The sequence below is a fragment of the Azolla caroliniana genome, unplaced genomic scaffold, assembly GCF_043228905.1.
Source record: "Azolla caroliniana isolate FFs.n. ecotype wild unplaced genomic scaffold, voAzoCaro1.0.p SCAF_6, whole genome shotgun sequence".
Lineage (NCBI taxonomy): Eukaryota > Viridiplantae > Streptophyta > Polypodiopsida > Salviniales > Salviniaceae > Azolla > Azolla caroliniana.
The window spans coordinates 5,535,987-5,550,617 of NW_028230441.1; the positions used below are offsets into that span (position 1 = coordinate 5,535,987).

General features: G+C 37.6%; 1 protein-coding gene across 1 annotated transcript; it reads left to right on the forward strand.

Moving 5' to 3' along the window:
* Positions 1 to 856: 856 nt before the first annotated feature.
* On the forward strand, positions 857 to 6,919 carry LOC147862790 (signal peptide peptidase-like 2). Its single transcript, XM_087321244.1, has 14 exons — positions 857 to 1,042; positions 1,855 to 2,013; positions 2,100 to 2,211; positions 2,453 to 2,572; positions 4,491 to 4,648; positions 4,750 to 4,932; positions 5,088 to 5,122; positions 5,208 to 5,364; positions 5,446 to 5,499; positions 5,597 to 5,689; positions 5,835 to 5,974; positions 6,055 to 6,125; positions 6,231 to 6,314; positions 6,443 to 6,919. The coding sequence occupies exons 1-14, from the start codon at positions 896 to 898 to the stop codon at positions 6,550 to 6,552; spliced, it is 1,623 nt and encodes a 540-aa protein (XP_087177370.1). The 5' UTR covers positions 857 to 895; the 3' UTR covers positions 6,553 to 6,919.
* The last annotated feature ends 7,712 nt before the right edge of the window (positions 6,920 to 14,631 follow it).

The window sequence follows — 14,631 nt, forward strand, 5'->3', positions numbered from 1 at the left end:
ACTGATAAAGACCATAGGTACAAATCTGGACCAATGGGCTCGTTAAGCTTGAGTTTGGTATATTTGTAGCACATTGCTCCATCACGCACGATGATCCTTTATAACTCTTCGAAAGATGGCTTTACTGATAAACTTTCCGTAACCCGAAAGTTAGAAACAATACCATAGCCATCGAGACCATGGCAACAAACACATACGACTTGGTTTCCGAAAGATCTAAAACGATGTGAAACAGAAAGTCTGGCATCATCATCGTGATGACCTTAAAGAGATGGCAAAGAAAGCCATGAGGCAATTGGGCGGGGGGCGAAACAGAGAACGAACGAGATGTGCAACTAGGAGCATAACAAACGTAAAAGATTGGATCGAGCGAAAGGAATTGGTAAAAGCCAGGCGGTCATTTGAAGAGGCCGAAATGGCCGGTCTATTATTACGACAAGACCAAATGAGAGAGAGAGATGGGCATTTGGGCAGGCATAATAAGAGGATTGTTTTGTTGATGACCTCTCTCTTTCTTTCTTTCTTCTTCTTCTTCTTCACTCGGACACATTTCATTTCCAGAGGGAAAAAAGAAAGAAAACTACACACAGCTGTTGTGGTGGGAAGGAAGAGAAAGAGAGAGAGAGAAGAAGAAGAAGAAGAAGAAGACCCAGAAAACTACACTCTGTTGGAAATCTGACATTTCTTAGCAGATCAGACCAGTATGTATTGTTAGGGTTCGCAGAGAGGAATCGGAAATAAAGAAGCATATCTATTTCCCTCTCTCTCTCTCTCTCTCTCTCTCTCTCTGTCTCTCTCTTGAGTTGGATCGATCTCCTCGTCCGTGTTGTGTTGTTCTGTCTCCTTCCAACTCGCAAAAAAACATACATCTCCTGATTCTTCTTCGCCGTGTACCATGGTCTTCCCTTCTCGATTTATAGCCATCGCTCTCTCATTGACAATACTCCATTCCAATTTTTGGCTGCCTTGCTTCTGTGACGAGACATCTAGCGACGATGACCGGGTCCCCAAGCAGCCAGGGTGTGATAATGTGTTTCAACTGGTAAGGATTCTATGCCTCCAGCTTCTTGATTCCTACAACTATTACAATGAAAGTGACAAATACGATGGTCATGGGGATGGCTATGATGTATATGGGTATGATTATCTTAAAGATGATGTAGAGTTTAGCAATACTGAGGATGAATTACAAGGGTAATTTAGCACCATATAGTACTCAATGGCATGCATGATTGGTGGGCATGAATTGTTAGCAAGAATGAAGACGTTATCGACAATCTAGCAAATGTTTGGTACTCAATAGATGTTGGTCGTGGGAAGTTTAGCAACAATTAGAACTGAATATAGGAACACCATTTGTAATTTAGCAAGGCAGATGGTGAAGGATATGGAATACTTATTGACATTTAGAACTGAATAGATCAGAATTGATGATGGGTACACATAATTTAGCAACCAATAAATTTCTGAAGTAGATAATTTGGACAAGAATGACGATGGTCATGGATAGTTTTGACCATAACTGATAATTCAGCAACATTTTATACTCAATAAACGAGGAAGATTGATGAGGAGAATAGTTGAGTTAAAGCATGAGATAGTTTAACAAGATTGGTGATGGGCGTGAATAATTTAGATACAATTAATGCTCAAATAAATCATGGGTATGGATACTTCAGCAAGGTTGGTGATGGATATGTAGAATTTAGGGACAACTGATACTCAAATAGGTCATGGGTATGGATACTTGAGCAAGATTGATGATCGATATAGATAATTAGCAATATTTACTACTCAATGGAAGACAAAAATGCATAGTTTTGAGCACCATTTGAATGGACATGGAATTTTCAGGTGAAAGTTAGGTACTCAATAGATGGAGGAGATTCTGAAGAGCTGGTAGGATTAAGCGCAAGGTTTGGAAGCCTTTTACCTACAAAAGATGAACAAGCTTTAACAGGACCGTTGACTCTTGCGGAACCTTTCAATAGCTGTTCTAATTACACTTCTCAGGTTGTTTCTACTTTCTACTGCGTATTTATTTACATTCCTTTTGAATTGGCATCATTGAGTTATTGAATCACCTTTTAGAATCTCAGTTGACAGGAGATATGGTTTTAACAACTCGTGGAAATTGCACGTTCACAACAAAAGCTAGGGAGGCTCAAAGTGCAGGAGCAAAGGCGCTTCTTGTCATAAATGACGAGGAAGGTAAGTAGTGACAGAAAGTACTATAGTTATGTCATAGTATTTTGGGCAAAACATCAAGATACATCTAATTTTTAAAAAATAATCAGAATGTCTCTATATAGCAATGATTTTGTGCTTGGGTTGTTATCCTGGTAATTCTTGGGAATACCTAACAACTACATGTTAGGGGTATTTTGATGGTTTTCCTACACTTTTCATTGTGTAAATGCCTCACGGTATTTTTTTTTCTTTCCCTTTACAGAACTTTACAAAATGGTGTGTTCAGAATCTGGTGTCTATACTGACATAGATATCCCATCTGTGCTTCTGCCCAAAACTGCAGGGGAAAGTCTCCGAGCTGCTTTAGCTTCTGGATCAACAGGTTTATATCCTAGGGCCCTATTTCTTATTCTTTGATGAAATTATAATGCCTTAGCAAAGTACTTACTACAGAGAATTTCTGTTACTAGGAACTAGTCACAAGTAGATAATTGTATATTTCTAAGTGTCATGCCAAAACTACAAACTTAATAACAGCATAGCTCTCTATGAAACATATTAGATTGTATTCTTTAAGAGAGATTACTATGGTCTTGCTACTCTTATGGGCATAAGGAATCACAATGTCTATATCTTGCATTCTAGTGGTTCACTTGACTGTCTGCCACCATATTTGATGTAAAACGGAACTAGAAAATATTATTAAGGTTACCACAAGGGAATTTTTTCTAATATACGAAAATTTAAAGCATCCTATGACTGTAGGGATATTGTTGACTGACTTCTGTAATGAGGTTAATATCTTAATTAAGGGAATTTATACATTCAATCTATCCAGAAATCTTAGAATGGTTAACTATTTGAAGTTGAATTATTTTTTAATTGTTACTTCTTCTCATTTCTCTCCAAATAGTATTATGGCTTCCCATAACTGCTATGGTAGTTCCAACTTTCTAAATGAACAGAGGCAGATATGGATGGTCTAGCATGATCAAATGTATTAACACCTATCATGATGATTGGTCTGTATGTTGTTTTGCCATAATTTAGCTAATAACCCAGACTGTCCCTTCTGAATATGATCTCATTATTTTTTGGTTACAATTATAAAGGGAGGCTGGTTTTGTTATACGATGGTTAAGATCATAATGCCTTCGTTTTAGCCTTGGAGTGTTTGACATCTATAGTGATTTAAATGAATGCGGTGTTTTCTGGGCTTTGACATGCTAAGGCTGTAAAAAAGGAAGTGTATAATTAATAGTCCCAGCATGGATAATTCCTGCAATGACTGAAGATCAAGCATGTGGATTCTGGAATCTTCTAGACTTTTTTTTTCTTGTTTGGAAGGGTTCTAATCCATAAACTTGTCATAAATAAATATGCCCCTCATTTAAGCAACCTTTTAAAGTATACAAATCACACTTTTCAATGTGAAATTGACACATGTTAAACCTGTTCTAATTCAAATTGTATTATGCCATGCATGATATGTTATCCGCGAGTACTAAAAATATACAAAGTATAGGTCCTCGGCCTGATATATATATATATATATATATATATATATATATATATATATATATACGTATATATAATATCAGACCTTGACTCCATGAATGATTCAAAAAGTGAGAAAGAAAGAGAAATTTTGATGTTTACAAATCATAAGAGAAAGAAAGGTGAGTAAAACTCATGAGTTTGATGATGACCAGCGGTGCTTGATGATGATGATGATGATGATGATGATGATTTTCAGGGGTCCTTTTATGAGAGTTAGAGATTCGGCAAATGTTTTGGCACTATCATTTATGTATTGTTATTTGATTTTCTCTTGCTTTGTGGTTCAAGTTTGAACAGCACTCATTTTGTTCTTTCTCTGTAGATAACCTTCAGTAGTATGTATTTGTGTGAGCTTTCAACATTTCTTATATTACATATGATAGTTTATTATGTTATATAGCTTTTCCCCTGCTTCTAGAATGTAATCACGTTCTAGGATGTAAGCATATATAGGATGTTACTACTTTTCTGTACTTCTACACGTTCTATAGATGCAAAGTGTAGATTATTATTATTATTTAAGGTATGGCTGTATCATCTTAAATTTACATGGACATAGGCACAAGTGTAAATCACTAAACGTTCCCGATCAATGGATCTATCCCATTTCTTGAAAATGCATTTAGAGTTTTTTAACATCTGAAGAAATTCTCTGCAGTTGAGTTGAAGAATAACAATTTCTGCACTATAATTCCTGTCATGCATATGAAGTTCTGAATCTGTTAAACTTTATCTGGCAGTGCAAGTATCACTTGTCTCACCAAATCGACCTTTCTGGGATTTTGCCGAACTATTTCTGTGGATTATGGCAGTAAGCACCATAGGATGTGCTTCATACTGGTCTGCAGAGTCGGCTAAACAGGAAGTCAATGAACGTTACAGAGAGCTAGATGAAAAAGTAAAGTGGACTGAAGTTTGGATTGAGTAAATTGAAGAATTGGAAATAGGCATTTTTAGATTGTGATTAATTATTTTTTGCAAACTTTACTTGTTTTCCAGGAGTCACCTTTTGATATGGAGCTTGAGAAGATGAAAGAAGACGAGGATTCTGTGAACATAAGCATGACTGCTGCAGCCTTCTTTGTTCTATTTGCCTCGGCATTTCTGTTGTTGCTGTATTTTTTCTTGTCTGAGTGGACGATATGGATTCTGGTGGTGATCTTCTGTATTGCTGGTGTTGAGGTAGGGCTCCTTCGTTTGTGTATTCTTATTTGTTAGGCAGTTGATAAAAAAGCAATCCTTTCTTCAGTTCTCAGGTAATAGAATTGGAAATAACTAAGATGACTTGTGTTTGTGTTTTGATAGTTTTATTGATTTATATTCTTTCTAATATGCAGGGTCTACAACATTGTTCAGTCGCCTTGCTATCAAGGTACATTAGGAACATAAATACAACCAATAAGGACAATGACTTCTGAACAGAATAAAAAGCAATTGCCAAAATTGTTTGCATGCAGATGTTTCAAAAAATTGGGGCAAAGATATGTTATGGTTCCATGTTTCGGAGATATTTCAGTTATTGGTCTCATTGTTTTACCATTTTGCATAACGATGGCACTGTGGTGGGCTTTACATCGGCAAGAGTTTTACGCATGGACTATCCAAGATATATTTGTGAGGAAAAAATTCAAAGTTCTTATCATATGGATTCTGCATGATTACTGTGGCATTGATCTATCTGATTTTCTTTCGTAGGGTATTGCCTTTATGATTACAGTCCTTCAGATGATTCGGCTACCTGAAATTAAGGTGTTGTGGCATAATATAACTCATTGATTGTTTAATCCCTTGAAAGTGCTAATTTAGTTTTTTTTTGCTTCCATGTTATTGCTTTTTGATTGTCTAGGTTGCAACGGTGCTGTTGAGTTGTGCATTCTTTTATGACATCTTCTGGGTCTTCATCTCTCCTCTTATTTTCCATGAGAGTGTGATGGTTGTGGTATGTAATGACATTTCCTTGTACTCATACAATTGATATTACAGTATCATATAGTTGTGGGGGTAAGATATTTATTATGAATGATGGCTTTCCCTGTATATACCCTTAAATGATCCTATAAAGCGTTGATGCTTAATGTTGACAGGTGGCAAGAGGTGATAAGAGCGGTGAGGGAATTCCTATGCTTTTGAAAATCCCTCGTCTTTCAGATCCTTGGGGTGGTGAGAGCATGATAGGATTCGGAGACATCATTCTACCAGGGCTTCTCATCTCTTATTGTTTGAGGTTTGTCTTGTTTTACTCTGTTTTTGTCATGTCTAAATTTGTGATGTAAGAAAATTTGTCATCAAAAGCTATACATACAGGTATGACAATGCTACCAAGAAGAGCATAGTTGGAGGGTACTTTTTATACTCTTTCATCGGTTATGGTGTCGGTGAGTGTAACTTCTATGTGCGACAAGATCTTTGTGTGTGACTTCTATATGGAGAAAATTACTGATCAGATATCAGTATTTACTGATCCTTGTATCACTTTGCAGGTCTACTAATAACAGATATCAGTTTGGTTTTGATGAATGGACATGGTCAACCAGCTCTGCTATATTTGGTTCCTTGCACTCTTGGTACAAACAATTTCACTAGTAGTTATTGTTGTTCAAGTGGTATTGTGGTGGCTATAAATTGCAATCGATGATGTGATTTGAAGAATCATCCTCAAATTGCTGTTGTTTTTATGATGTTGGTATGCTAGGTGTTGTCATCCTTCTAGCGTTGTACAGAGGAGAGTTGAATGTCATGTGGAAAGCAACGAAGCAGAGAGAGGGAGAAGTTGCAAGGAATGATCCAATTGATTCCATCTAAGCATATTTTCTCATCACTCCTTAATAAGAGAAGTGCAATAGAAGTTAACTGTTCTTGCATGTGGTAAAAATGTCTTTGAAGAGCATCACATTGGAAAGCATTGCCTATATAATGCCTTCAGAGTAAAATATAATCATATCGAAGGCGACCGTGGAATTTGCCTTTTCAAGGGCTCTAATCCTTATGTATGTATGTACGTATATGTGGCTTCAAGAGCCACTTCATTATATGTTTCATCTGGATCTTAGGTCTACAATTTGATCAAATGTCCTCCATTGATCGGTTATTCAGACACTTAAAACCATTGTATATGCAATATTTTCCCTTCTAAGGATATGGGAGGCTTATTAAATGAGCTTTTCTCTAAGGTACACAGTGTTTTGCCCTGACTGTATTGATAAGTGCAAATAATTGTGTATGTAGTATATGAAGTAAGGTTGTGTATTGACCTTTAATTCGATATAGAAGCCTTAAAAAAAAACTAAAAAGAACTAAAGAGTGGGTGCTTGTGATATTATTGTGAGAAAGTTATATGTGTTACTGGTCTATTGGTGGAGCTTGTTTCATTTAGTTGTTAAAACAACATGCACCACCTACTACATTCTCAGTAGCGCTATCATCATCTTCAAGTGTTACCCTTTCTATGCTGAAATTGTGAATTTCGGTTAGGTATTATTGTTTTGCCTTCGTGATGAATCTTTGAGCCTCCAATCACTCAGTGATCTATCTTCTCATGCTACCTCTAACATGTCAAATAGCTATTAAAATGTGATGGCAAAAGGGCTAAACCGAAGTTCTCAAAATTAGGTAATTTCTTAATTAACTTCTGAAAACACAAGAAATTGATGTCAACAACTACATAAAAACCAATTGCACTCATTGAGGATTTGATCTTCTAGTTTAAGGTGAGTGTCAAGGCTTCATGATAGTGAGAGAAAGAGAAAGAAAAGACAAAGGCTCAAGCTTAAGATGATAAGTGACGAAAAACGTCAAATTTGCCCATAGAAGTGACATGTACAATCTTTTATTTGTAGTGGACACAAGGCCTTGGTCTCTTTATTTTCCCTATAACTCCTTTGCCTTGCACCTATACTTATCCCTTAAGTACCAATGGTAATGGCAATGTCATTGGAAACACATGCAAAGTGAAGAGTACGATAGGTACTTACAATGTATTAAAAGTTATTTTTTTAATCTTTTTGATACTTATGGTTATTATTCGAATAAAAAAACTTAAGTATGAGGTAAGTAGCTTCTAGATCAAATTTTGAAAATAGTAAAATTATTTCTCTCTCTCTCTCTCTCTCTCTCTCTCTCTCTCTCTCTCTCTCTATCAGGGGTAGTGTTGATATTTCTAAAAATACAAAGGGTTTATATTTAGGCCATGCTTAATTTAAAGGTATACCATACAATGACATGCACTATGAGTTCTAAAGGTATTCTAACTTTTTTACCTCAATTCTCAAGAGGCGATAATCACTAGAACCTTCTTTCTAACCATACAACCTCTCGTTTACTAATTCCATGTGATGAATCTTGTTGTTCATTGTGTCCTTTACTAATTCATCGGTATCACGCTACTAATATTTCATAACCAACAAGACATTACATAGGTAGTCACAGTAAAAAATATTACCTTTACATGACATAAGAGACTCTAGTAGAAGTCACACAAACGGATGGTTTTCAATTAACCAAAGCTAAAAACGATATGGTGGCAAAGCCTGGAGTTTCGTAATGTTTAGGATGTGGGGTGTTGGGTAATGATGTGGTGTTAATTATAGAACTCTTCATTAATTTAGATTGAGAGATCATGGAAAGTGAAAAGTTTGTTCCTAAAACAACAACTTTACACCATTAAAAAAATACTCATTTTCAAACAATACACAAAGTGGAAACAATACCATTCCCTCTGAAGGTTGGCCTTAAGAAACATTTTTTTTGGGACCAATAATTATATTGCATGTTCAGTAGGCCCCAAAAACTTGGACAATATTCCGATTAAAACCAATGTTAATAAATCACGAAGAGAGTCTTGAGAACATTAATTATATTGCCCTTTGGCAAGCCCGAAAACTCTCAAGGAATTTGAGTTACATATAAAATGTACCTATACATTCTTCTTTGTTACTATAAATAGACTTATGGTTATTTGTACATAAAAATTTTCAACAATAACTTGGTGTAATATCAAGGGAAATTAAAGTTTTGGTGGAACTCCATCAATAACCACATATATCTCATCAATGTTGAAGTAGTGATATTTTAACATGTTTAGTGTCTTATCTTGCCTTCTCACACACAAAGTAATCACATATGAGTGTTCACATGGAGATGAGTAAATGATAAACTTAACTAGGGGTCAAGGACCACACACACACACACACACACACACACAAAAACAAGAAGATGTCATAAACACAAATAAGATGTGAATTTGATGAGGGGCAAAATATACAATTCCCCATGGTCACGAGAACTCAGTTTCATAAGAGAGTAGAATAAAAGGAACTTGACTAGGGATCAAGGACCTCACACACACACATACAAGAACAACAAGAAGAGGTCATAAACACAAAGACGATGTGATTTTGATGAGGGAGCTAAAAAATACAATGCCCCTCTACAACACATGGCCACGAGAACAAACACACTAGCATAATGTTTGCACGAATCAATCAACACACAAAGATACACACATATGTAAATGCATGTACACAAAAGTACACACACAACACAACTAGAAGTCGATTGAGAATGTAAAAATGAAATAAAGTCTTAATATACAAAAAACACCATTGAGAGGTAGTTAAAAAAACAATGGATGTTATTATTTTTGTGTGTGTGTGTATGGTATGCATTGCAAGAGTTAGTTTCGATTTATTACTATAGTAGTATGTGGTATGGATTGGAAGTGCGGGAAAAGGGGGAGATAAAGGAAGAAGGGAAGAGCAATGCGAATATTTGTTCATAGCAAATGATTGATGGAGGGAAGGCAACCAACCATGGAAGTCTTTTTCTTTTTTCTTTTTGTGGTGTAGGAGGTGCTCGAAAATGTGGGGGATGGATGAGAGAATGTTTCCCCATCATCGCCATCCTACCCTTTCTCTTTTCTTCACTTTTGTGGTATAGAAGGTGTGTGTGTCCGAAGAAATGAATGTGATTAACAAGTGTGCACGTCCATGTGTGTTTGTAGGGCAGGGCAGGGCAGGGCAGGAGGGGTTGGGAATAGGGTTCTCGCAAGAGAAGGGATGGATATATGTATATGGATGGATGCGAAAGTTGGCCCCGCATGGTGTGTGGAGCAAAAGACGCGTGTTTGGGTCTGTCCAGGAAAAGAAGGGATTGGTGATGGCATGCGAAAGTTTTGAGCATTGCGTTCGAGGGTTTAGGGTTTGCGTGAGCATGCGAGTGCGTGTTTGTGTGGAAGGAGAGTGTGAAAGGAGATATGTAGTGTGAAAGCAGAGAGGAGAGGGTAAGAAAGAGGTAAGGTATGAGAGGTATGGCTTTTGGGATTGAGCAAGAAAGAAAGGAAGGAATGAGAGGTGGAGATGGATGAGGTGGGCTTCTCTCTCTCTCTCTCTCTCTCTGGACTGGCTGCCCCTTCTCCTGTTTCCTTATCTTCTTTCTTTCTTTCTACATGGGGCCCAAGAGACAAGAGCCACATTTTATTTTTTTGCATTAGATAAGCAAACAGACATAAATAAGGAAGAAAAGCAGGAAGAAGAAGAGGAGAAGAGAGAGAGAGAGAGAGAGAGAGAGAGAGAGAGAGAGAGAGAGAGAGAGAGAGAGAGAGAGAGAGAGAGAGTTTAGGGTTATCTGATCACCTATCTATTCCTCATATACAAACCACAAACTCTCTCACACACCCAACACATACTCTCCCTCATAAGCAAGCAAGCAAGCAAGCAAGAAGAAGCCAATTTTCCTTGAAGACAACACATACACATACAAGAGTATATATATATAATATATATATATATACATACATAGAGAGAGAGAGAGAGAGAGATGGCTACCTGTACATCCACATCCATGGTCATGGGCAGCATGGTGAAGCCTACCTCTGCCCCACTACTCTTGGGTGGGCTCTCCCAGAGGGTGTCCCTCCAGAAGTCCAGCAATTCGGTGTCGTTGAGGTTCGGCTTGGGCGGCTCCACGATGGGCCGGATCCAGGCTTTCAATGTCACTTTGAAGCTGGAGGATGGATCCGAGGTGGTCCTGGATGTGCCGCCCAACCAATACATCCTGGATGCGGCCGAGGAGGCCGGGCTCGACCTCCCTTACTCTTGCCGCGCGGGCGCGTGCTCCGTGTGCACCGGCAAGGTGGTCTCGGGCACGGTCGACCAATCCGAGCAGTCCTTCCTGGACGATGACCAGATAGATCGCGGCTTCGTCCTCACGTGCTGCGCCTACGCCACCTCCGATGCTGTCATCCTGACCAAGCAAGAAGACAATCTCTAGGTGGTGCCCCGCGCTCGTGTGGTCCACTCTCGTGCCGCCACATGTCGTCATCGTCTGTCCGTCCGTCCGTCCCGACCCGTCCATCCACCTAGGTGTCCTACTTCCCTTCCTCCCCTCCTCTTTTAGAGCTATATGCAAATTTGTATCTTTGTTCCCCCCCACCCATCCATCTAACTCTATTTTGTAATGGGCCTTTCTCTTCATTTCATCTTGTTTTGGAAGGATTTCAAGGTTTCTTGGGACTATTGCATGTTTTAATTTTATTTTTTTTAAAAAGAAAAAAATGTTTCTCTTCATATTATCAAAAGGTCTTCTTATATTGTCTTTGGCATAAAAAAAAATAAAAATACCACATCTTAAATCCTTTCTACCATATCTTAATCTTTGATCTAATTGGCTTCCATGTCTCCGGTGCCCTAATTTTTATTTCCTAACTAGGACATTGATGAATGCACTGAATTCTCAATTCTTATTAGAACTAATATACTTTATTACAATCTGATGGTGTTGGAATCTATACAAAATAGAAATTCTCGGTAATCGTTGGGACCGTATTATTTACTTAGTGGCTTTTGTTTAAAATTATAGAAGCAAGTTGTAAAGGTAAAGTATATTGTTTGCTTAAAATTATGGAAGAAGATTGTGATTTGGTCTTTCCGAGGGAAAACATCACATCATCATCGAAGAATGGTTGTCCGAGTTTTCCCAAACAATGAAAAAACTATTATCTTTTAGGTAGATAGATCATGGTGCTTGGGAATCATTTGTTGGGTGTTGGTGGGATTGAGACTAGATTAAACTAGTGTATTTTCAAGTTTGTGAAATCGAGACTAAATTAGATTATTGTAGTTTCAAATTCTCGAGATTTAAGATTACTCGCATGTTGGTGCAACTGTCAATGCATGAACTATTATTGCTATGGCAGATGTGTGATATAAATCTACATTATTGTTCTTTTTGACAGTAAATTGGCCTAGTTTGGCTTTGGGATTGTAAGCTAAATGCTAATGTCATAAGGATATGTTGGGAGTATTTGCATGAAAACTCACATGATGTTTGTAATTAGCTTACCAAGAAATGCTAATATGGTGAATTGATTGGTGATTAGATAATGATGCATGGTTAGAGACTAAAAGTATTGTTGTTTGAAGTGTTTCATGAACCTCTTTGGACATCTAATTGAGGTGAAGACCTTGAATACATGTCTCAAAACATGTGTCTCGTTGTTTGGGAGTGTGTGTTTATTATTATTTTTGTGGTGCGATTCACTGATGTAAACGAGATGTCGACCTATATACATGAATTTCAGACTTTGCATGTGAAGTAGTGTCACTCTAGCATTTGTCTCTTTTCTAACCTTATAGTTCTATTACATCATTAATATATCGAGCGTGAATGAGTCTTGCCCTAATCCAAAGAGACTTGCCAACACAATTACTTTATGTCTTCTTGACCTGAGAAACTTCTAAGTTTGCATAAACTACTATATCTTAAGTCTTTCGTTATGTCCATCCATTTGTAGGCAATAACATGTACTAAGGCTCAACATTGTTCAAAGTTTCTTAAAACCCTTCATTTCTTTCATCAATCATATGATGTTGAGGGTATGCCACATTTACTTAAAGAGTGTTGAAGCATTTTTACAAAGTAGTGGATTGACAAGGAGTGTGGATAAAACAAAAAAGGATGGTAGTGGAGACCATCCAACCAACCTTAGTGATACCTTATGCTTACATATAAGTGAGAACATGTGCATTTGTGCAAAGATGTAAGTATCATCACATTGATGTACCACTACAAAATAAATGGAGTGAATGCTTTGAGGTTCGGCTTTTAGTTGGTTGGAAAAGTTATAACTTGTTATATGTTGGAGAATCAATGCCACCAAGTTATACTCATGTATGGAACATGAAACTATTGTTATTTAATGTCACGGTAACTTAAGTTTTGCTTTATGGAGTAGTAGTGTGGGGTGGCACTATCCCTCTTAATGTATGGAATGAGATTGAGAAGATGTTTTTAAGGAGACAATTGGGAGTTAAATCCCTCACCTCGTACCGAGTCATACTACAATATATATATATATATATATATATATATATATATATATATATGGCATCAAAAATCTATAAGGCATGTAGCTATGTGTTAAAGGTGTAGTAGAGGATGAATATCACTTGCTTTTTACATGCTCAATATATAGTGCGATTTGAAGAAAACTATGATGACACATTAGGAGGGGGGATTGTAACTTATAGTTTCATACTTCAAACACCACCTAGAAGATTGAGTTCATATATGTATGCCTTATTCATTCACACAAAGACTTTGTGCTTCAAGTATGAATATCCCTTCTTCAAAAGGAGACATATCACGAAAATTTGTGTACTCAAGTCCTAGAGGTAAATATTGGCCTTTTTATGGTCACGAAAGAATATCTTCATTTCATACATAAGCTAATTAAAATTTAGGTTTGATATCTTTTGTAAAGAATCAATGGTGATTCTATGCATCGGAATATGTTAGAGATGTATGTTGTGTGTGTGTGAGTTAGAGAATAGGAGAGGAGAGAGACACAAGATAGATAGAATAGAAAATAGAATACTCAAGAAGATGTATATTACAAAAGAGATAAACTTACACATTATAAAGTAGGAGGAGGGTGTTTTATATAGTCACCCTCTCTCTTCATTAACTACCGAAGCTCATCGATAATGGGGAATGCGGAAATTCATTAATTATGTGTCATAGAATATGATTCTATGACACATAGTTAATGTATAGAGAGTAGTGGTGTGACTTTTGACCTTTGAGTGTTCATACATTCTCAAGGGTGTGTTCACATAGTAGACTAGGTTGAGCTTGATTCTCAACACGCCACCTCAAGCTAAACTTGGGTCGGCTGCTTTCAGTTGATGCCTGCTTCAGCTGGTATCCGGTTTGGACGGTATTCAGTTCTCTCTTGTTTGATGTCCTCTTCGGCTAGTACCCGGTTCAGACAATGTCTGGTTTGTACTCCGCCTCAAGGGAGGCAAGTAAGGGATTGTTAGTCCAAGGTTTGACATGAATTGTTGAAGCTTGTCAGCTCTTAGGGCTTTGGTGAAGATGTCGATTGTCTGAAGATTTGTGTTGATATGTTGAAGGTCGACATCTCCAGCCTCAACGCGCTCTCGGATGAAGTGATAGTGCTGTTGTCCAGAGGACAGAAATGTAAAATTAGGAAATTAGCAAACGCCGAGTCCGAGTATCATGGGCCACTGACGGCTCGGCTGTGTATTAGGGGAAAAGTTATTTAACCGAGGACCAGTACCTCAGAGAAGGAGGGAAGAAAACTATAGGCGGAAGCACTAGCTTAGTCCTTCGTAATTAGATAAACTCGTAAGGTCACCGGCCATAGGCCGTGTTCTGTAATCTTTTCTGTCATAGTAATATATCTGATTTGTGCCTATTTTTGCTGCATGAGTCTATGCTTTGATCCATACCTATGAGTTTCACGCCGCCACGTCTATCAAGACCTCGCTAGTGTTTTCTCTCTGAGCCCTGTATCTCTCTCGACGCCTCTGTTACGAGCCTTCACGTACCACGCCCTTGAAGACCGATAGACGTAGATCTATC

Excerpts from the sequence above, each read along its gene's own strand:
- LOC147862790 (XM_087321244.1), top strand. The coding sequence starts at position 896 with ATGGTCTTCCCTTCTCGATTTATAGCCATCGCTCTCTCATTGACAATA. Across the intron at positions 2,573-4,490 it reads TTTAGCTTCTGGATCAACAG|TGCAAGTATCACTTGTCTCA; the intron begins GTTTATATCCTA and ends TTTATCTGGCAG. Across the intron at positions 5,690-5,834 it reads ATGAGAGTGTGATGGTTGTG|GTGGCAAGAGGTGATAAGAG; the intron begins GTATGTAATGAC and ends TAATGTTGACAG.